This window comes from Muscardinus avellanarius (assembly GCF_963383645.1).
Source record: "Muscardinus avellanarius genome assembly, chromosome: X".
NCBI lineage: Eukaryota > Metazoa > Chordata > Mammalia > Rodentia > Gliridae > Muscardinus > Muscardinus avellanarius.
Genome location: NC_137792.1, coordinates 82,598,343 through 82,622,026, shown reverse-complemented (window position 1 = coordinate 82,622,026; position 23,684 = coordinate 82,598,343). Strand labels below are relative to the sequence as shown.

At 37.2% G+C, this 23,684-nt stretch overlaps 1 protein-coding gene across 2 annotated transcripts in view; it reads left to right on the top strand.

Annotated features, from left to right (window-relative positions):
• Window positions 1–23,684, top strand: part of GRIA3 (glutamate ionotropic receptor AMPA type subunit 3) — a gene marked incomplete at its 3' end in the record, with an annotated part of 379,180 nt that overhangs the window by 94,366 nt on the left and 261,130 nt on the right. For both annotated transcript variants that reach the window (XM_080718396.1, XM_080718397.1), the window contains exon 3: window positions 1,862–2,101. In XM_080718396.1, coding sequence (XP_080574522.1) covers window positions 1,862–2,101 — 240 coding nt within the window. The remainder of the gene's footprint in view (window positions 1–1,861; window positions 2,102–23,684) is intronic.

The window sequence follows — 23,684 nt, the reverse complement described above, 5'->3', positions numbered from 1 at the left end:
ATGAAATTCTTTCTTAGTAACTCTCTTGGAAATGACCAAAGGCAATTTTTTTTCTGAATGATTTCTTTGGCTCCCTGTTACGAACTATCACAGACTCATTCTCTAGCTGGCTTTCTCCTTTTAACATAAAGACCGCTTCTATGCATGTATTTTGAGGATCCTTAGAATTTCTTGAGTTGAAGGCTATTGTCATTCATATTGGAGATGATGGACTGGCTAATAATCTTTGAAATTGTATCCTCAAGTCAATAACTAATGAGTTTGGCTGATAAAAGAGAGTAGCCCTAGTCAACATAGATTGAAATGCAGGGAAAAGAAGAGAGCTTTCTCACACAACAGGGTCAAGAAAAAAGTCAAATGGTGTTCCACTTGCTTTCACCCTACTTTCAATGTCATCCCTGTTTTTGGTACCCTCCTTTCATGAAGGACTTCCAGATCCTATAATTCTTTTCACCAAAACCATTAATTCCTTTCAAAGCTAATCTTTACTTTTCTACTCATTCTGGCATCTAACTGGGTATTTCATCTTACTATGATAATGGATTTAAAAGATACTATTTTTCCAGGTGTGGTGGCGCATGCTTGTAATCCCCACTCTTGGGAGGCAGAGACAGGAGGATTGCACAGGTTTGAAGCCAGCCATGCTGGCTTTAAGAGACCCTCTTTCCAAAAAAATAAGTATAAAATAGGTCTGGAAGTGTAGCCCGGAGGTGGAAGGGTTTCCAAGAACCCCAGTACCACCAAAAAAAAGATACTATTTAATCTCTTTTACAAGCCACAGATGCTTCTTAATGCTCTAAACCTGAAGTAAGCATAATATTGGTATTTAGGAATTCCTAACAAATAAGGGAGACCATGTAGGACCTCTTTAATCACACCACATTATGTCTGTTATGTCTGCTTCACATGAATGGAAAAGAGCAGTGGTGCAGATAATCTAAAGATAATTTCCACTTGGTTTGGAAATGTACCACACGGTGTGGTTGTAACTGATTTGCTTTGCTAATTATGTTCTCCTGAAACACTAATATTGAAATTGGTTCACATTTTTTATGATCATCAGAGCATGAAAAAGGAAGAGGCACTGGCATGGCCTACTTTGATATGAAAGAAAACTGATGACAACCATGAGGGGGGAATGAAAGTTTCACACATGAGATAATGAATATCCAAGGTAAAGGCAAAAGAATCAAGATAGAACTGCCAATTATGAGGAGTGGAATAGGCAGCCACCTACCATGAGTGATTCAGTGGGCACTGAAAGACTAGTCCTACCCACAGCCCATCCAGAATTGTAAGTTCTCCAAATTAGTAAGCTGGACTAAGGATCTTAATCATAACATAACTGTAGTTGAAGCATTTTTGTACCTTGGGAAGTGTTACACATTTCCTAGTGGACATATTAGCAATTAGTCTGACTAAATCCTCTGTCTTTATTGTCACCTATAAGAAAAAGCACTAGAGAGGCAGAAAGTGAGTTGTACCTTGTTGGGGGCATAGCCAAACTAAGAGGTCCCTTGGCAGCAATGGTATAAATAGCTCCAGTGCCTGGGAGGTAACCTGACTGGTTTGCTGAAAGAGGGCAAAAATATCTTCACCTCTTCCTTTCTCAAGTCTTAGCTTCTTCCTGCTCATGGTAGACTTACACAATATGTAACTATTTCAGATAAACTCTTCCCTTTCTTACTTTTCTCCTACTGGACAACTGAGCCTTCAATGACCTCTAGAAATTTTATGAGATTTTGGTTTTCATTCAAGGATTGTAATTTTGAGCCTAACTGTACATTGAATTTCCAGATCTGCAAGCCACAGCAAGGGACACTGGGCCTCTTGACATTTCTTTCTCCTTTTCTCATTACAGTCTGCTCCCAGTTCTCAAGAGGGGTGTATGCCATCTTTGGATTCTATGACCAGATGTCAATGAATACCCTGACCTCCTTCTGTGGGGCTCTGCACACGTCTTTTATCACACCCAGCTTTCCTACTGATGCAGACGTTCAATTTGTCATCCAAATGCGCCCAGCCTTGAAGGGTGCTATTCTGAGCCTTCTGGGTCACTACAAATGGGAGAAGTTTGTGTATCTCTATGACACAGAACGAGGTAAGAAGATGCATCTACTCCTCCTGGGATATTCATGTAATAGTAGCATGTGCTCTTCTTCAATTCATGTGCCATTTTCTTCCAAAAAATAAAATCTAACACTCTTCTTAAGATGTATTTAATGTTCAAAATAAATCAAGGCATAATACATAAAAATTAAGCAATGCTTATTTTGGAATCTAATCTTTCAAGCCATATATGTCCTCATTGAAAAGCAGTTTGGGGTACACTACTGATTGAGACATCAATGTTGGAAAATAATCCCTCTTCTCAAAGGCTCTCTCTGGTCCAAAATTCCCAAAGGCCTATGCTGATGGGATTACATTTTAAATTAATCCCATCATTAACAATAATTAACCTCCTATATAGATGAGATAGCTGAAACCTAAGGAAGAGATGTGCTCTTTCACACAGTGATTAAACTGTAGATATGGAACTGGTGGCAATGTCTCTTGTTTTCAGGACTTGTTTCACCAGATCACATTAGGTCCTCAGTTAACAGGGTGTCACTTATTACTAAGGAATGAGTGTAGACTGGCTAAACTGGGCTTTGGGCATGGTTAATTTTTCTAATACTGAGATAATATATTGAGGCCAAATCCTATTAATCTTGAACACTATACAGTAAGGTGTATTAATTAATTAACTAAAACACATATATCATAATTCAGATAAATGGACTCTAAAACCTAGTTAATTTTAAGTAGTTCCTCAGTAAAACCAAAGGATTCTATCACCACAACAGCTCAGAACATTATGTTTCTTTATCAGTCATTTGCCTGTGTTTCTGTCACCATTCTCAATGCTGTGATCTAAATACCTGACAAACATAACTTAGAGAAATAAAGGTTTATTTGAGTTCACAGTTTAAGAGGTTTTAATATATATGGCTAGTTCCTAGACATAAATGTCAACAGAAACAGCAGCAGGGTGTGTTAAAGGACCCCACTCTAACATCATGGTGGCCAGAAGCAGAAAGCAAGGGAGGAGGGAGCCTGTAGTTCCAGAACTACACCACGAATAACCTATCGTGTCTCACATGCCTATTTTACCACCCTATAAATACATTTAAAATTATGAATCTGTCAATGAATTCATTCACTAATAAGATTATAACCTTCCTGATTCAATAATTTCACCTCCAAACATTTTTATTGCCTATTCATGAACTTTTCCAGAGTACATTCTATATCCAAATCATAACATATCCAAATCATAGACTATGGATGGTTCTTTTTGACTCATGACTTTCACACTCAGGGAAGAAAGGAAAAAATTGAAGGCCTATATTCCTGAGGGACGACTGGAGAGGAGGTCGTCTACATAATTTAACTTGAAAGGTCATTTAATTCTTGGCAAAACAAATATGTCTTCCCTTTAATTTCACTTCATCATTAGGTTCTATCAGGAAATACTTAAGCCTGTTTTTGCCTGTGGTATTTACCTCCAAAATTGTACCGAATTACATGAACCTGGAGCAGGACACCAGAGTTCTATTATTTATTTATTTATTTATTTATTTGGTGGTAATGGGGGTGGAACCCAAATGGGGGCTTTTCTCCAGGCTATACTCTCAGACCTATTTTATACTTTATTTGGAAACAGGGTCTCATTAAGTTGCTGAGAGCCTCACTAAGTAGCTGAGACTGGCTTCGAACCTGTGCGATCCTCCTGTCTCAGCCTCCCAACTGGGATTACAAGCATGCACCACCACGCCTAGCTCAGAGTTCTATTCTAAGCACTACCACTAACTAGTTCCTTGATATTGACAAGCTCACAGAAGCTTTCTTGACTTTGGTCTCTTCATTAAAGGTATATTCCCTCTTGATGTAATATTATATGCTTCCATGATTTTTAGATATTCTGCTAGGCATAGAACACTTTGTATCTTGCTATTAACCCTAACTTATATACTATCAGTTAGCCAATCAATTCTATAAGCCATTATCAACCCATAATAATTTGTTCCAATCCTGTGATAAATACATATATAATATTGTTCCAATAGAGGTGGACAGAAAAAGATACTCATAAAAATTATTGAACATCACAAAATAAAATCAAGTTGAATATTACACTGTTGATTCCGATTGCTTTATTAATTGTGAATAGAGGCATAGTATGGTGGCACATGCCTATAATCCCAGGGAGGCTGAAGCAGGTAAATCACAAGTTCAAGGCAAGCCTCAGTAACTTAGCAAGATTTTGTTTCAAAACAAATAATAAAATGTTTGAAGTCATAGCACAGAGGTAGAATTCTCTGGATTCAATTTCTAGTACCCCCTCCATCCCCCTCAAAATAAAAACCCTAGAATTGCAGAATTACAAAAAGGCAGACCTTCCAAAAAGTAGAATTTTCTGAGAAAGCTTGTTAAGGAAGCTAGGCTTGAGGAATATAAGCTGCAGATCACCAGAGAGGAGGGAGATGGAGCAGGGAGACTGGAAAAGGGTGGAAACCAGGGGCAGAAAGGATCTCTGTGTGTTCAAGCAGAATCTTATTTAACTAATGTACCAAACTAATTTGAATGTTCTAATTTGAAATTTGCTAAATTGTAATATATTTCATTTTGTTCAAACACTGGTAATGAATTAGCCTTTTCCCCTGCACTATATATAATGCTACCTAGTGCACAGCAATACAGCTTTCAGAAATAAACAGCAACTTCATTCTTAAAACTATTTCAAAACTAAATACCATTTCTACTAATACTGTAACTCTAATTCATTCAAAACAGATACATGATTAATGTATTCTCTCCTCATCTCCTGTGACCCATTGCTGCTCATTAATTCTCAATTAGAGCAAGGAACCAAATGTCATCCATATCTATTTCTTATCCCTATATTTTTCTCAAAACATCTCACTAAATAGTTTGAAAAATTCTAGAAAGGTTTCCAAAGAAACCTTTTTAGTGAGCTAAGGGTATAGCTCAGTGGTAGAACACTTGCCTACCATTTTGCAGGCCCTGAGTTCCAGGCACACAACCACAAAAATATTAATAAAAATAAAAAAGAATGCAGAAACCTTTTAGAATCATGTTAGTACATATTTCTTCTCACTGTAGCCTTTGGTGGGGTTAATGTGCTCTGCTTTAGAGAAGTTCTTCTCATAAACTTTTATATTGATTTCCTTCTTGGAAAGCCTTCTCAAAACATTATACCAGGAACCTGCTCCAAAATTCATAATGGCTTTCTATTTCCCACATTAAAAATTAGTGTGCTCTTTATGATTCAGCATGGTTATGCCTCAATCAACTAACAAACCCATTCTCCACATGCATGACAACCTTCTAATATAGGCTGCTCCTGTTTTCCACTTTTGTCCAAATGTAACAGAACCATGCCCAATTCATCAACTTCACTTTTATACTAATATTTATAATTATCTGCTTCACTTTGATTAAGAAAATCTTGACCATCCTTCCATTTTTCAAAACCCACCTCAAACTTTGTCTCTCCAAGGTGTTTTTCCCTGACCATTACAGTGCACAATGATTATTCACACATTCATTCAATAAATGTTAAGCCAACCACTAAGTCAAGCATGGGAAGGAGGGATGGGGAGGGTATGGGATGGGAATTGAGTAGGGGCTAAATGGGCAATGTGTACATGTATGTCCACACGTTGTTTTTTTTACCCAATTATGATGTATGAATACAGTGCACCAATAAAAAAAATTTTAAAGATTACAATGATAAACAAGATAGATATGATTCCTGCAATTATAAATTTTACATTCTTTATTTGCAGTACTGGGGATTGAACCCAAGGGCATTTCACCTCTGAGCTAGACCCCAGCCCTTTTTTTATTCTTTATTTTTGAAACTGAGTTGCAAAGGGCCTCACAAAGTAGCTGAAGCTGGTCGCAGACCATGATCCTCCTATCTCAGCCTCCCAAATACTGGGATTATAACCATATGACACCACACCCAGCTTAAAGATTACATTCTAATGAGAGAAATATACAACAATCAAGCAATGTAACAAATTAATTGCCCATTTAGATAAGGCGCTATGAAATAAAGAGGAAGAATATGGATAGGCTCCTAGTTTGAAAAGGATGCTTAATTACAGTCTAACTGAGAAGGAGTATTTAAGTTGGGAACTAAAAGATTAAAAGGAGGCAGCCAGGTAAAGAATAGAAGAAAAGAGTAAAAATAGCAAGTACAAAAGTCCTGTGGCATGTTTGAGGAATTGAAAGAATAGCTGTAGGGCTACAGAATACTGAGTAGGTAGAAAGTGTCCTGACAGAAGAATAGAAGGAGCCATTGAGTGTGAACAGGAACCATGATGAAAAGTGTAGACCTTATTCTATGTACAATAATTGAAAGAGAACAAAGTGTGGTAAAAGAAGAAAAATCAATTAAAAACCTATTGTGGTCATCCAGGTGAAAATGATGGCAGATTAAACTATGCTGGAGATGGAGAAAAGTGTGTGGAGCTGAAATATATTTTGGAAACAAAAACAACTGAACTTGAGGACAAAATGACTGTAGGAAATAAAGGAAAGGAAAGGCTTGTGGAGGCCTAGTAAGCTTTTGGTTTGAGAGATTGGATAAGATAGTGATATAATTTTTTGAGGTGGGTGGGCAAGAGAACCAGGACCCTTTGGCCCATGTCATTTACTTAGCACTCAAAATAACCTTTTTCCATTATAAGTTCATTAAGTCTGCTATATACTTTCTCAGGCCCTTCTTCACAGTCTGGTAAGCCCCTGAATTTATACTTTGTGCCTCTCATGATACATAGCACAGTACCAATTTCAGCCTCCTTTACTGACTCATCAAGAAAAAGCTAATGTCGATATTTCAAGACTGGGCTAAAGGAACTGGAAAAAGAAAGAGGAAGAGAAAAAGAGACAAAAGAAAGGATATAGGAAAGAGGTGAAGAAGGAAGGTAGGAAGGGAAGAGGGAGAGAGGGATGGAGGGATGGAGGAAGACAGGAAGGCACATCCAATTTAGTAAACCATTTTGTACTGTTCTTTAAACTATTCAATGAAGTATTTTCTCTATAGTTTCTTATTTTACACAATAAACATATATGTCTTTAATAACAACATTTATGGGTAAAAATTACAGCATAAAAGTATAATTTTAGCTAGGCATGGTAGTGCACACTTGTAATCCCAGCATTTGGGAGGCTGAGACTGGATGATCCCTGTTCATGGACAACCTTAGCTACTTAGTGAGGCCCTTTGCAACTCAGTGAGACCCTATTTCAAAAGTAAATAAGACTAAAAATATAGGGCTGGAGCTGTAGCTTGGAGATGCAATGCCTCTCAGTTCCATTCCCAGTACCACAAGAAAGAAATAAAGAAAAGAAAGAAAAGAAAGAAAGAAAGAAAGAAAGAAAGAAAGAAAGAAAGAAAGAAAGAAAGAAAGAGAGAGAGAAAGAAAATAAGGTTGGGGGTGTAGGTCAGAGGGAGAATGCTGAATGCTCCTGGGTTCCATCCCCAGTACTATATATATTATAAGAGAGATGGAAAACAGAGAGAAGGAGAATATTCAATTAAGTTAAGTATACACATGGTGTGACTACTATGCAAGGTCAGGGAAGAATGAGGACCTATGAAATGGGTCATATATGTGAGGTCATTTAAAACATGTGTAGCACCAACAGGGTAATTTTTCTCTGGAATTATGAATCATTGACTGTATTTCAAGGATTTATTGGCTCTTATTTCTGTCTGCAGAAAAAGTCTGGTTAAGGTTACAGTTGATCACTTCACTTTGTTATTAAACTACCACCTTGTTTTACTTATGCAAGGTTGAAAATTATGCTCTTGATACAATACACATGAAAGTTTCATTCTTGAAAAAAACATGGGTTTTATTCTGTTATTTGTCCTCAATTTATTGAACCCTCTAATCCTTATTTACCAGTGACTATTACTATGGGCCACATCTACACATCTACACCTGCCTTCCCTGGCAGAAGCCAAACCTCAACCTGCCTCTACACTTTCATAAAAACTTTCCTGTCCTACAATTTGTTCACATTAATTAATAGTCTTTCTCTGTTAGTGACAACAGATTGGTTCACCAATTTATTCATGCCAATTTATTATGGCCACTAATGACTCATGTTACTTCATCCAGGGAAGAGGAAATTTCTATTCAGGCCAGGGGCTTCTGTTGAAATAAAACCTTAATACAAAATACACCTTTCTTTTTATTATTATTATTTTTAATTAACACACAACTGTATATATTTACAAGATACAGTGTGACATTTGATACATGTATACATTGTGTAATTATCAAATCAGGGTAATTGGCATGTCTATCACCTCATACATTTATCACTTTCTCCATGGTGAGAGCATTCAAAAACCTTACTTCTAAATAATTTTAAATATACTGTACATTAATGTTAACTGTAAGGACCTCACTGTGCAATCAGAACTTATCCCTCTTGTCTAACTGTAACTGTGTACTCATTGACCAATCTTTCCCCAACCTTCCAGTCCCAGTCCCTGTAACCATTATTCTATGCTCTGTGATATAAACTTTGCTTCAGAGATCTCGGGCACTATGAGTCCAGTTTGGGAGTTTCTTTCCTCACATGCCTTCCTATGGAAAGTCAAACTAGCCCAGAGAGATGGCCACTTCTTCCAATTACTAGGCCTATCTTTTGGGTTTAAGTGGCATACTTCTCTGTGTCACTGCCCCACAACAGTGACATACTTGAGAATTACAGCCAGATTCTCATGCACCTGATAACTCTCCTTTGCTTCAATGGGCAAGACCCACAGAGATGAAAGAATCTGAGCCAGCTGCAATTCTCTGCTTAGATAATGAGATAATACCTCAAGGTGACCTTTGAGGCAACTAGTCCCTACCTTCTTACCAGTGTTTAATAAACTCCTGCTGTCTTCCTTTCTCAAACTGAAACTCCCTACTCAGCTCCCAAGTAACTCTGGAAGTCAACAGCCTTCTAACAGATCTTTCTATTTTCTTTCCAAGGTTGTGACAGGAACATGGGAGGTTTAACAATTACCCCATCAATCAACAAACTTTCCCTACCTCTAGTTTGTGCTAGTCTACTGGCGGGATTTCAAAGCAGCAGAATTAAGTAAGCAGTTAACTCCTGCCTTTGAGGAGTTTACAGTCTTGCTACAGAAACAGTGATTTATCTCAGGGACCTGGCAAAAAAATAATTTTTAAACCAGCTATTCCCACACCCACCAATGACACATGCATTCATTAGAGCCAATATCTTGTGGAAAAAATAAAGGTTACCAGATAGCTAGGAGAGTGGAGAAATTTTAAAGGTACTAGAGGATTTAAGTGGTCAAAAGACTCCCCAAGACAAGGAGAAAAAGACATTTCCTCAGAGGACTGTGAGTCCTTTCAGACTGGCTGTATTTGGAGTCCTATTGATAGACAAACAGAGCTTCAGTTCTGCACACCTTCCTGCAAATGGCCATTTACAACTACTTACACAACCTATCCTCATTCCTTCCATTCAATTATGCTTTCCAAATAAAGCACAAAATCCCACTCTTGCTCTATCTCTTCATCCTTATATTCCACCTCTCTATTCACTTTATCCTTTTCTCACTTTCTTCACTCTTTCTCTCCACAAACATGCATGCATTTCTGTTATTTGCATCATTTTATTACCTTATTTTGATAAAAATCAGCTGCCATTTCTTAAGCACTTATTATACTAGGCCCTGAGTTTATAGGCTAACACATTTAATTCGCATAGCATATCTGCATCTTTGCAACTGAGTAAACCAAGGCATAAAAACATTAAATGATCATTTCTAGGATTACACAGCTCCAAAGCAATGAAACTAGATTCTCACCTAGATCTGCCCATTTCACAGTGCTTTACACTGGCTGACATACTACCTCCCATGCTTTTGACACCTGAAAACACCTATCACTTATTCCCTTCAGCCATTCTTCAAAATACCTGGTACTCAGACCCTCCCCATATTTATTGTTTACCTGTGGATACCACCCACTTGTCAATTTCCTTCTCAAAGACTGGTATCCACAAATACAATGTCCTATAGTACTGAGGGATTAGGGATCAGGGAGGAGGTAAAAAGATTCAGGTTAAGGGACAGATGAGCTCCAAAGGTGAGATCAGAAAAGGACAAGTTCTGTTATTTATTTGGTTTTCATTTTATGCAATGTTGGAGTTTGAAATCAGGGCCTCATGCATGCTAGGCAAGCACTTTACCACTAATTTACACTCTCAACATCCAAAAGTCAGAGTTCTAAATGCTGGTAGAAGGTAGGCTTGCTCATTGGTGCACATCATAGTGCTGAGTGACTATCTGATTCTGAAACAAAGGGAAAACATATATTCCTATCCAGAGAAAGTCAGATTCCATAGCACAGAAAGATATGAACCTGCAAACCCTCTTTGGTAAGGAGCTATTTCTTATTTAAAAAAATCAAGGAGTGACCAAGAATGGATCACTATCTCATGCTTCTTTGAGTTCCTGCCAAGTACTATGAGTAGCAGGTATCTTCATTAAAAAGAAAGACAAACTATCATGGATTTTTTCTCCTGCACTTTAAGAACTCATTAAAGCATGTACAAAGTTAACAGATGGTTCCAATTCTAGTCATGTCCATTTGCCTTCTGGGAGAAGTGAAGTCAAGAGAGTTTTTATTGAAATTCAAGCTACTTTTTACATCTGAATAAATTAGGAGGGCCCAGAGAGTACATTATCCTGTGAGAGACAGATCCTAAATTCCCCTGTTTGAGCAGCAATAATAAGAGTTGACAGTACCTGAGACATTTGGTATTTTCTTCAGTCTGCCTAATCTATTGTGATGAGTCTTCAACTATGAGAACATCTCAAGAGCCTGCACAATAATAATAGTGAATGAATATTTGAACTAGATTGTGAATAAAAGACTTTACATATGTCTGTAATGAGAGTTTCATTGAAAATGAAAATACCAAAGCTGTCATATTTTTAATGCTTCGATTTTCATGTCTTTGACTGCTTTGGGGCATGGAAAAAGAAGTGCTGTGCAATTTGTTGCTGGCTCTTGAGATAAATTATCATTTAAACACTTCCTCTCCACAAAGGTTATTAGCTTCATGGCTTGTTTCTAGGGTTGGGATATCAGTATCAGGGGAAAAACCACATGACACTAAAATATCCTTTCAAAAGCTGAATATTTAGTTACTGTGGAGATTGTTCTTTCACTAGCTTCACATATTTGGCTGAAGCACTCCAATTCTGCAGTTAGACTGCAGTGACTATTAATAAATACTGTCATATTTTACAGCTGTCATGCAAAGCTGAAAAAAGGCCTCACTGTGATTAGATTCTATTTATTGTAATATTTACAGCTCAGACTCATAAAGGCAGTTTTTCTATAGAGTTAGTTTCCATAAGTAGAATATTTCCCCAATGTATGCCATGACTAATTTTAATATATCATTAACTCCTTGGTGGCAGTGATTTTGAGATTGAATTTACTTCACAACCAGAACTACATACTTCTCCAAAGACACATTAAACTAAAATGTCAAACTTTCTCTCTTGGGTCATCAGATGTGCTTTGAGTCTGTGCTTCCGCCCTAGAAGGACAAATCTACACTGGCATATCCACCTTCTTTTACTCTGTGTCTCTTGTAACCAAGTGCATTGTTTGCAAGATGACTGATCAGGAATTCAGGTAGGAATTTTTCTTCAGTGGACTAGCTACAAATCCTGCTTTCTGAGATTGTCATTTTATAAGCAAAAGAAATACATCTCTAGACCCCCTACCATGCATTAGCTATTTGGAATGGCACTCACATCTCTGATAAAAATCAGATGACAGCTTGCAGGGTTGCTTTTGTTCTGACATTCCATTGCTTATCAAATTCCTTGAGGAATTAACCCCTTCATCAAATTCCCTGAAGAAGTAACTACATCTCAATGAATAAGTATCTCATACAATCAATGGTTAGCTGGAGTGTCCTGTAAATTCTTAGTTTGAGCCTGTGAGGCCCTTGAAAGGTTCTTCTAAATGTTTCTTAAGGGAAATGATAGACTTTGATATATACCTGCAACTATGACTTTGGGGTTTGTCCCTGGGAACCCTTTAGACAATAATTAAAGCAAAGACAGAGTTACCATGGAAGTTAAATAAGAGAATTCATGGAAAGCCTCTACATTCAAGTGGAATATGCACAATGAATTTTACTTCTTATTTTATTTTGGAATTATGGAATATTACTCCTCACTAGGGAGGGAGGGAGGAGGTCATTTCCCCCCCTAGGAAACATTTGGTAATCCCTAGAAATATTTTAGTAGTGAATAGAGGCCAGAAATGCTGTTACACATTCTACAATCCACCAGACAGTATCCTCCTCCAAGGAAAGAAGTATCTGGCACAAAATATTCATAGTGCCAAGGAAGCAGCAGGTCAAGGGCACAGTTGCACACACTCCTCAAGGAGCCATCATTGAACCAATGTGGCAATCAATCAGTGTCTTTTACTATGCCTACATCAGTAGTAACAGCTATGATCAATAAGAGTCAGAATCTTTGACTCTGAAGAACATACATCATGGTTGGGAAGATGGGTTAAGATTAATGTTTATGAAGCAAATATTAGCACAAAATAGCTTAAGGTAAGAACTAGATGGTGTGGTACAGATTTCAAGTCCAATGGGAGTCCAAGAAAGAAAGAATTTATGGCAGGAGGGGCTGGATTAGTCAGGGATGAGTTTGTAGAATAAGTTGCTTCTGAACCTACTACAGTAATGACCTACCCTAGTAATGACCTTGCCTTGATTACAGAAACCAAGTTGGGATCTAAAACCAAAACTACATGATATTTCCATCAGTTTTCTCAAATGTCAGATCTCAGGGCAAGAAACACAATTAAAAGAAAAATCAGAAAAAGGAACAATGTTCCTTTTACTAAATGGAAAGTGATTATAAGGCTATTAAAATAGGCAATAAACAAAGGGAGGGAAGTAAATACTGGCAAATTTCATTTCTCCAACAAATCCTGAAGCAAAAGTACAATTTACAAAAAATCCAGCAGTATTCTCTCTCTCTCTCTCTCTCTCTCTCTCTCTCTCTCTCTCTCTCTCTCTCTCTTTCTCTCTCTCTCTCTCTCTTTCCCTCTTTCCCCCTCCCTCTTTCTGTCATATGTGTTGTTTGATATCAACACAGCTACACATGATGTCTCAACTAAAAATTGTATAGATCTTAGGGCTTCCATAGATTGTAGACCTGGGAGGAGGGAGAGAAAGAGGGTGAGGTAGAGCACAAATCATTTTGCCTTCCAACGTCTTTGCACCTTCATTTGAGGTGAAAGAGGAGAGGCGCAAAGCAGGAACACTTTACTTCCAATCTTCTTGGATCTTTTACAATCAATAAGTTGCCAGAGTCAGTTGCTCTCCTGCTTTTGTCGATTCCACAAACAATCTGATTAATTATCTGGTGCTAACTGCCTCAGTGGGCCTTCCCAGCAGTACAACAGAGGCTAATTAAGATCATGTCAGGTGAGGAGGCTGACAGGATCTGTTCTTGGGCCAGACTGAACTTTTAGAAGGTGCTTCAACTTCACTGCAGGCAGGCAGCACTTGGCTAGGCACTGACTTTATAGCAGGTCTCTCATTTATATGCACAGGTTCCCCTGTCAATAGGCCTCTGTTTTGTCAGGATTTATACCATTCTCCTTGGAGTAATTAGCTGCCAATATATTTGCTTTCAATTACATTACTTCAGCTCCCTTTCATTTTAATATTTAAATTTTTATTGGTGCATTGTAGTTATAAATCTTTATGGAGTACAAGAGGGTAGAGGCATACATGCATACATCACTCATTTAGCCCTTCTCCAACTCCCACCCCAATCCCTCCCCCCTCCCTCCTCATGTTTGGCTTACTGATTGAATTTGATATGTTTGTGAATCTACACCCATGTACATTAAGGAATTTCCCTCTTTCCCCTCCCAACCCCTTCAGTTAAATCACCTTATTTGCTCATCAATTATTTCTCCTTCTTTGTCTAGAGTTTCTCTTATGACCCTTTTTCTCCCTAGCTTCAACACAGTAGGGAGAGCAACCAATTTTTTACTTTTTATGACTGACTAATCTCATTTATCTCCAATTAGAATGTCAATCATTCAAAACACAAACAACAACAAATGCTGATGAGGATGTGGAGAAGTGGGAACTCTAATACATTGTTTGTGGGATTACAAATTAGTGCAATCACTTTGGAAAACAGTATGGAGGATCCTCAGAAGAATGGGAATGAACCTACCATATGATCTAGCAATACCACTTCTGGGTGTCTACTCAAAAGAATGGAAACCAAACTACCAAACTAATGCATGCATATTTATATTCATAGCCACACAATTCACAATTGCCAAACTATGGAACCAGCCAATATGTCCATCAACAGGTGAATGGATTATAAAACTATGGGATATGTACACAATGTAATTTACTCAGCCATTAAGAACAAAATATTTCATTTGTGGGAAAATGGATGGAACTGGAGATCATTTGAATGTTTAATATGCTTATAAACACATATAACAAATAATAGTGAAGTCATTTTCCCAATTAAGACATGTGCATTTGTGCCTGATTGTGTGTGTGTATGTGTGTGTGTGTGTGTGTGTGTGTGTGTGTGCGCGCACTTTACCAACATATAGACTACGGAGGTGAGTTTAATACAAATAGAGGAAGCTCTACTTCTCACAACAGGTTAGTGGAAGGAACATATGAAACTCATTAAAACAAGCTGTGGATTAGACTGAAAATATAAATAGCTGCCCCCCAAAAAATAAAGGCTTAGATGAATTCATGGATGATGTTCAGAGGTTTCTCCAGATAGAGATTGATACAAATTGCACAGTAGCCTATTAGGGCCATATTTACCTTCTCATAGACAGAACCATTCAGAGCACTGGCATTCTGTCCCTGACTTTTAGAGGATAACCTCAAGGGCCACTATACATTCATTAGGTCAGAAGGAATGCTCAGAAATGGAGGAAAGTTCTCCAGGAACATTCTGTCAGTCCCTAACTATGGCAAAGATAAACACAGATATAGACTAAAAAGTTAAGGAGAAATTTTAATCAGTGATATGATTTTGCAATAAGGGGAGCATTCAGCATACACAGAACTCACCTCCAGCTTGTACAGAAATGAATGGGTATTTTAGAAGTAGAAGGAGTGAGAGAGGGATGGATGGGGACTCAGGAGAATTGGGGAAGGTAAAAATCATAGAGTAGGAAGAAGTTTATGTGAAGCCTCTTCATATCAATATGAAACTCTTCTTGGTTTGTTAATCGGTGCACCATTAAGTCAGGCTCCTGCCCTCCCACAGAGTCTGAGAGACAGGCCTTGAATTCAGGTATTGGCTGGAATAAACAGTTCTTTGGGCAGCCTTGATTTTTCTCAGGCACTTTAGGGTGAGCAAAACATGTTTGAGATGTTGGATACTATGCTAATGTTTTGTTCAAGCCTCTGTGGGCCAAGATTGGATTCTAGTCAAGCAGAGAACTCAAAGGAACATGGCAAGAGTTTAGTTAATGACACAATTATCATCCCACATGAATAATGCCATTGTGACAAATGAACAGTGAATTAAAAGTATGGAAGAAAAGCAAAATCAAATCAGAACATCAGTTCTCAACTTACTTAAGTACTTGTGTGATCATGTTCAAGTCACATAGCCTTTCTGGTCCTCAAATTCCACATCTGTGAAATGAGGGAATAAACTCCATTATTCTGCAATTAATTCCTGGATACAGGACTTCTATGTTGGGGCATTACTGGGATTATTAAAGTAAATGAGACAAAATATATTCCCTTAGTAAGTTTATAGTTTAGAGGGGCAGCAGAGACATGTAAATAAATTGAAGACAGAGTGATTCTTTAGTGTTCCAAAAATCTGTAGGTTATTTTCAGACTTACATTTATAATGAAACTAAAACTTCTTTTTTAATCAGATGGATTAACTCTTTGTTGCTTCACACAAAGTATTAACTCAGTTAAATTTGCTATGTTATATATACAATCAATATATTAGACATAAAACAAAATAAAATTGAAATATCTATTATTAAGGTAGCTCCTAATAATATAGTTTTAGTGCTACTACATCCCTAGAGCATAAAATATACCACCTTATTTTATTTTTTTATTGGTACCTTGTAATCATATATCTTAATGGGGTGCAAGATGATTAAAGCAAGCATGCATACATCACTCTTTTAACTCTTCTACACTTCCCATTCCATTCTCTCCCTCTTACTACAATTTGCAACAGTTCTTCAGTATAGGCATTATTTTTTCTTGTCATCAGAGACAAAGATAAAGGTATAAAAATTAAATAATATACTCAGAATTATCCATTTACTTAGTGGCCAATGAAAACTTTTAAACTTAAGTTTTTATCAGTCAACTTATAATAATGAAAAGAAAAATATAGTATGTATTTCAAATATAAAAGACTTAACATGGGAGTTTGGTCTTGTGGGATGTGGGAAATGGAAAATAACAGAAATTGGAACATTAGTTTCAGCAGTTAGAAACAGTAAGAAAAAGGTACTTTCTGAAGGGCACTAGAACTCCTTTTAAATGTCCTTTCCTTGGGAGGGTTATGAAGACACAAATCACATCCTACATTGGCTTTGGCCAGAGATCCGCAAAACATTCATATGTTTCCTTCCTGCTCATCTCTTAACACAAATCCCTTAATCTCTTCAGGACCTTGTGAAGTATGTAAGAAAATAAAATGATGCCCAGTTTATCAGTTAGATGTTCTGGTAGATCTTAAATTCCTTGCAGGTAGGTTTCTATACCAGGGACAACCACAATACACTTCTAAAAAATATTCCTTCTAACAAGCGATGCTTGGATTTTAACAGTGGCCACCTCTCTGACAGGAACCTTCTAGGCCTTAAAACATGACCTTACCCAGTCCTTTGGAATCTCCAAGCTTCCTGAGAATAAAAGGAGTGCTTCCTGCCCTAAATTCCATGAATTTATAGGATAAAAGACAAACCAGCTTTGTTTCCTAAACATATCCAATTTTTCTAATAATTGAAAATGCCTCACTAGGCAAAATAGTCACAATTTTATATGGGCTTGCCAGAGGCCCTTATACCTCTCCCCAGTTGTAGATTCAGTCTTGTTTACTCCTAAAAACCTTTGCTATGATGTCTTATCTGGACCTCAAACTCAATGTTCTGAACTCTGAATTTATTCATCTTTTCCAGGAAAACTTCTTTTATACCTATGTTCCCATGCAGAATTAATGGTACTTCCTTTTTCCCAAAGCAGAAACTTCATTTTGAATTCTCTCTCATCATCACCACTCCACATCTCATCACCGTGACCCTCTTCTATAGTCCCACTACCACTGAGTCAATTTCAGGCTCTCATTATTTGTGTGCCGTCCTGCTAACTGATTTTCCTGATCTTGCCCCTCTACTACTTCCAAATAGTGATTTTTCCATTATTTCACACTTTCATAAAAGCTTCAGTGGAATCTCATTACTTTCAGGATCAAATCCTAACTTAGCATGACATACGAGATCCTTCAGTATCCAAGTAAACCACCATCCACCCATAGTGCTCTCTAGTGTAACTATTTGGTACTTTTACTATGCCATGTGTACTGTGCCCCCCTATTTTGCAGTGCTGGAAATTGAAGCCAGAGGTTTGTACATGTTAGGCAGACTCTCTACCACTGAACAACATCCACAGCCCCACTGGTACCCCTTTTGTTTTCACACATATTGTTTCTTTTTTTAGTTTTTTATTGGTGCATTGTAGTCATACATCTTAATGGAGTGCAAGATGGTAGAGGCATACATGTACACATCACTCAGCCCTTCTCCAATTCCCACCCCATTCCCTTCCCCTTCCCTCCTTCTCATGTTTGGCTTAGTGATTGATTTTAATATGTTTGTGAATGTACATCATGTACATTAAGGAATTTCCCTCTTCCTCCTCCTATCCCCCTCAGTTAGGTCACCTTATTTGCATCAATTACAGAAAAATGGATGAAACTGGGGAACATCATGCTAAGTGAGATTAGTCAGTCACAAAAAATAAGAAATCATATGTTCTCCCTAATATGCAGAAGCTACAGAGAAAATGGGACATATTGTTTCTTCTTTCTAGCACAATCTGGAAAATAGTATAACCTGCTCAAATATTCACTTCCCTAAGCTGAGCTATTCCCACAATCCCTTCTGCTCACATATTACTTTGTATATAGCACTAGTATAGTACCAATCATATAACAGTATTATCTGTTTATGTATTTGTCTTCTTCACAATTCTGTAAACTTCTGAAAGAAAACATTTTGTCCTATTCATTTCTGCCAGTGCTGTGCTAAGTGCTGAATATAATGTAGTACCTTGTTTTTACTGTAAATTTAAGAAATTAATGACTTAGTAAGAAAACTTTAGCTAAAAACAAAATATAGAATTGTAAGGGCTTTAACGAGGTAGTAAAAGACGTGTGCATGGATTCACTGTTCAGTTTGGGTAGATGGTGTTCTGAGACCACACATTAAATAGCTGCCTACCTCCTAAGGATTCGACTAACCTAATTTTGGGTCTTCCTGTGACCCAATCTCCATGCCAAAAATGAGCACCCTCCTAGTCCAACTAGCTTGAAAACAAAACAGATATTTTAGTGATAGAAAGTTACTGATAGATTTCTGGCTAAAGGACAAACTTGCAGCATACTAGATGGGCCTTAAGTCTCACCCAATACAGAGTCACTAATATTTGAGTCTTCTCGAAAGCTAGGGTATAGATGTTCACTATTTTATACAAACCACATGAATTATCTAAAGACACATGTAGCAGGATATTGATTTTCACAGCTCCCAGTGAAAAACTAAAGAACAAAATTATTTCAAAATGGTTTTGTAAGTAATTTAAGAAAGATGAAAAGTGCTGTGAGTGCTGAGGTAGTCAGTTCACAGCTATTTATACCAGAAAAGGCAAGCTATGCACAGGTAATCCAAAGGCCATTTCTGTAGGCATGAAATGATACCTTTTCATAACCAATTTTCTTCACAATTCTAGCATGCTTAGGCTTGGCAGAACATGGAAAGTAAGGTAAATGACCCAGGGAAAGGAATCTTTACAATATCTCTTCAAATTCCTCAAAGGCATAAAGTACCCTTTTGGAGTCAGATAAATTGCCACATGCCTGTAATCCCAAGTAATTCGTAGGGCTGAGGCAGGAGGTTCACAAGTACAAGTCAAATCTTAGCATCTTATCAAGACCCTCAGCAACTTAGTAAGATGCTGTCTCAAAATTTAAAAATAAATGCTAGGGATGTAGCTCAGTGGTAGTGTATCCCTGGTTAGATCCCCAAGTATTGTAAATATTGTTTTAGGGAGCAATAAAAGTGATGGGAGAGGAGTAGGCACAGAAGATAGGAGTGGGACCCAGAATCCAGAGAGAATAGAGGTCATATCCGAGCTCCAGAAACAGACATTACTGTTCTTATAATGACCATTCCTATTCCTGAAACCATATCAGTGAGAGATACAAATAAGTAATAAAAAAACTGTTAACCCTGGTAACTTTGGTTAAATATGTTTGATGTAAGGCTTTTATTACTTCAGAAATTCAAAAGAATTGCATGAACTATAATTTCCAGGTTCCAACAAGAAAACTACAGAATTATTCCACAGAAGCATTTTATAGTTCTAAGAAGCTGAAAAAAGGCTTCCAAAGATTAAAAGGCTTCCAAAGATTAGTCAGGTCATGTTCTCTCTTGGGAAACTCTTGGCAGAAGTGTATTCCTTCTAAAAATCCTGGAGAAAGAATTACTGTTTCCAATTGGTATCATATGGAAGGAAGCAGAACAATGTTGTTTTTTTTTTTTTTTACCAAAAGTATACATTGTTTTCAATTTTTTTACTCCTTCCCATAATATAAACATCTCATGGTTAATCAATAAAATTGAAATTTCTGCTTTTAAAAAGTGATTTTTTTATCATGCTGCTTGTATCCACCTATTTATTTTTTATTTTTATTGGTGCACATCGTAATGGGATAAAACCTTCTGTAGCCCCCACACCCCACCATTCCCTCCCGGTTCTTCCTTCCCATGCTTGGCTTAGTGGTTGAAATCTAATATTATAGCAATTTATCCAAAATTAACAATGATAATCTCACATAACAGATTCTTTTGTTTGATATCAAACTTTTGATCACTTAGAGATAACATTTCAATATTTCTTTTTGCTTTCTTTCTTACCAGAGGATTTTTTTTCTTTTTTTAAGGTGAAACTATCATACATTTTTTTCAAGAAAAAAATCTTTCCTAACATGAAATATGAACTCTAAATACCCAAAACATTCTCAGAAAAGAACAAAGCTAGAAGATGTACATTTTCTGACTTCAAACCTTATAAAGCTACATTAATTTAAACAGGGTAGTACTGCTATAAAGGCAGATATATAAACCAGTGGAGTAAAATAAAAACCTAGAAATAAATTCTTCCATGTATGGTCAAGTTATTTTTGACAAGGTTTCCAAGAACATTTGGTAAAGAAAATAATGATCCTTTCACTAAATATTGTTGAAAAATAATAATTACATGAAAAAGAATAAAATTGGACCCTTACCTAACACCATATTCAAATGTTAACTAAAAATAGATAAAACACCTAGATTTACATCATAAGACTATAAACTTTTAGAAGAAAACCTGGGTCATAACTCTTCACAACATTGAAATTGGCAGTGATTTCTTGGATATTATTTCAAAGGTACAGGCAACAAAAAATAAACAAACTTCCTAAAAAATAAAAAAAATTGTACATCCAAAGACAATGTAAACAGAATTAAAACTTACTGATAGAATGGGGTAAAATATTTCCAAATGCTGTATCTGAAGGTATATTAATATTCCAAATAGAAACCCTAAAAATTAGCAAAAATAAAAGCAAACAATACAATTTAGAAATCCTAAAAATTAGCAAAAATAAAAGCAGACAATACAATTTAGAAATCGGTAAAAGGTTTGTGCCAAAAAAAAAAAAAAAGAAATAGGTAAAAGGCTGAAATAAATAAGGAATCTCCAAAGATTTTAACCTATGAACACATGAATATATTCTTCTTTGCTTAGTTGTCTGCTGGATGGAAAATCTTGTTTCTCTGGTTCTGGTGTGTCTTACTTATTTCTTCTTTGTAGTTAATCCCTTTGAGTATTTTCTCTAGCACTGGTTTTGAAGACATAAATTCCTTGAGTTTCTGTTTGTCATGGAAGCTTCTTAATTCCCCATCTAATCTGATAGATAGTTGTGCTGGGCAGGAAATTTTTGACTGGAAGTTGTTTTCTTTCAGAGTTTGGAATATGTTACTCCAAGCCCTTTTGGCTTTCATGACTCAGTTTGGGAAGTCTGGAGTGATTCTAATTGATTTGGCTCTGAATGTCACTTGGCCTTTTGTTTTTGTTGCCTTTAAGATTCTCTGCTTGGCTTCCACATTGGTCATTTTGACAGTTATGTGGAGTGGGGAATCTCTTCTCTGATCCTGTCTAAAGGGAGTTCTATATGTTTCCTGGACCTGTGTGTCGATCTCTTGCTCTATGTTTGGAAATTTTTCTGCTATTATTTATTTGAAGATATTATTGATCCCTTTGGTTTCACCTTCTTTTCCCTCCTCTATTCCAATTATTCTTAGGTTAGCTCTCTTAAAATGGGCCCATATTTCTTCAATGTCAGATTCCTGCTGTCTGATTTTTTTCTAAGTTATAAATTATGCGTTCATTTTTGGAAAATTAATCATTTTCAAGGAGCGAGATTCTATTCCTCATGTGGTCTAATTGATTGTTTATACTTCAAATTGAGGCCTTTACCTCAATGATTGCATCCTTTATGTCTTTTAGACTCTCTCTAAATTCTTTCCAGAGGTCCTGTATTATTTTGACAATTATATTCCTGATTTGATCTTCTGGAGATCTCTGAATTTCTGTGTTATCAGGTTCTTATAATATGGGGTTTTGGGCTTTCATTGTTCTATTGTTGTTCCTCTTTCCCATGATTTCAAAAGTTTGTGCCTTCCCTGGATCACAACAACTTCACTTAGGGTAGTCTGTATCTCAAGACTTTGGTAATATCTGCCACTACTACTCCTTCACTGGGTTGGACTGCAAAATCTCAGACCCAGGGAGATTATCAAAGTCCCTAGGTGTGCAGTACAAGGATTTCTCCCTTAGGGGCTGCAATTTTACTTACGGACTTCCAGGAAGATGGCGACCAAGAAAAGGAGTGCTTACAAGCCCTGCTAAAACTTGATCTCTATTGCCACAAAATCAGCGCTTTTCATACCCAGAAAACGCCATCAGCAGAGAAATAAAAAATGTAAACACAAGGGACAGAGAAAAAAAAAGACTAGAAGAACAACCAGAGACCAGAAATCAAACCTGCAATGCAGCAGCGGGGCCACGCCGGCACCATCTTCCCTCATAGCACCAGGATCCAGAGAGGAAAGGTAAGCAAGGAGCTGAAGTGAGCAGCTGTGGATCATTGGGGTGTAATTCAGCAGTGCAAAGAACGTCAAAAACTCCCAGTGGCCAAGCTCATCACGCCTTTTAGGGACTCAGAACAGAGCTCAAAACCAGAAAAGAAATATGCCAGCCAGAGCCGAGGGCATGGCAGCAGCACCATATTGCCAGCAGTTCCAGACTCACAGCCGAGGGCGTGGCACTAGCACCATATTGCCAGCTGTTCCACCTTCACAGCCGGGGGCATGGCAGCAGCGCCAAATAGTACTATTTTAAAAAATGATTTTAGACATGTCATGCTGGAAAGTTTTTTAAAGTTCTTAAGTCTGAAGTCTTAGGTTCTCAAAAAATGCATTGGCCCCATATTTTCTCAAGATGTTGAGTCACCTAATCTGTAATTCTACTTACAAAGTGTGATTCAAAAAATCCAAAGGTTAGCCAGATTTATCATATTAAGCCTTTTTACCCTAAGTTCTTTTAATAATGGTCATAGACTTTACATCCTATCTCAAAGGAATAAAGAAAAATGACATAATGATGTAAGCTAAAATCAAATGCTGAGTGTGGCTGGGCAATTGCCTCAAGTTAAAAGAACTCTTCTATACATAAGTGGTTAAAATATGATGGGAGGAGCTCATTCTTTCCTGCTCACATTGTCACAGTGCTTTGTGTAAAGATTACCTGACCAAATAGAAAGAATCAGTACAGCTCCCCATGTTCCTCCTTCATTCACTCACTCACAGAATCCAGCCAGTTCTACCTATTCCTTGCATCAATGACCAGGTCAACCAGTCCCCACATTCAACAGGAATAGTCTACTAATGTTAATCAGACCAGTATTTCTAGTACAAATTCCTTGGGCCATATGGTGACTGATAAGAATTAGGACCTGTTTTAAGGTGTCTATATGAGCTGGATATAGTGGCACACTCTTGTATTCACAGTACTTGGGAGGCTGAGACAGGAAGATTGCAGGTTTGAAGCCAGCCTTAACAATATAACAATGCCCTCCATAACTTAGTGAGATCCTGTTTCAAAATTAAAAAATAAAAGGACTGGGGGTATAGCTCAAAGGTAGAATGCTCCTGGGT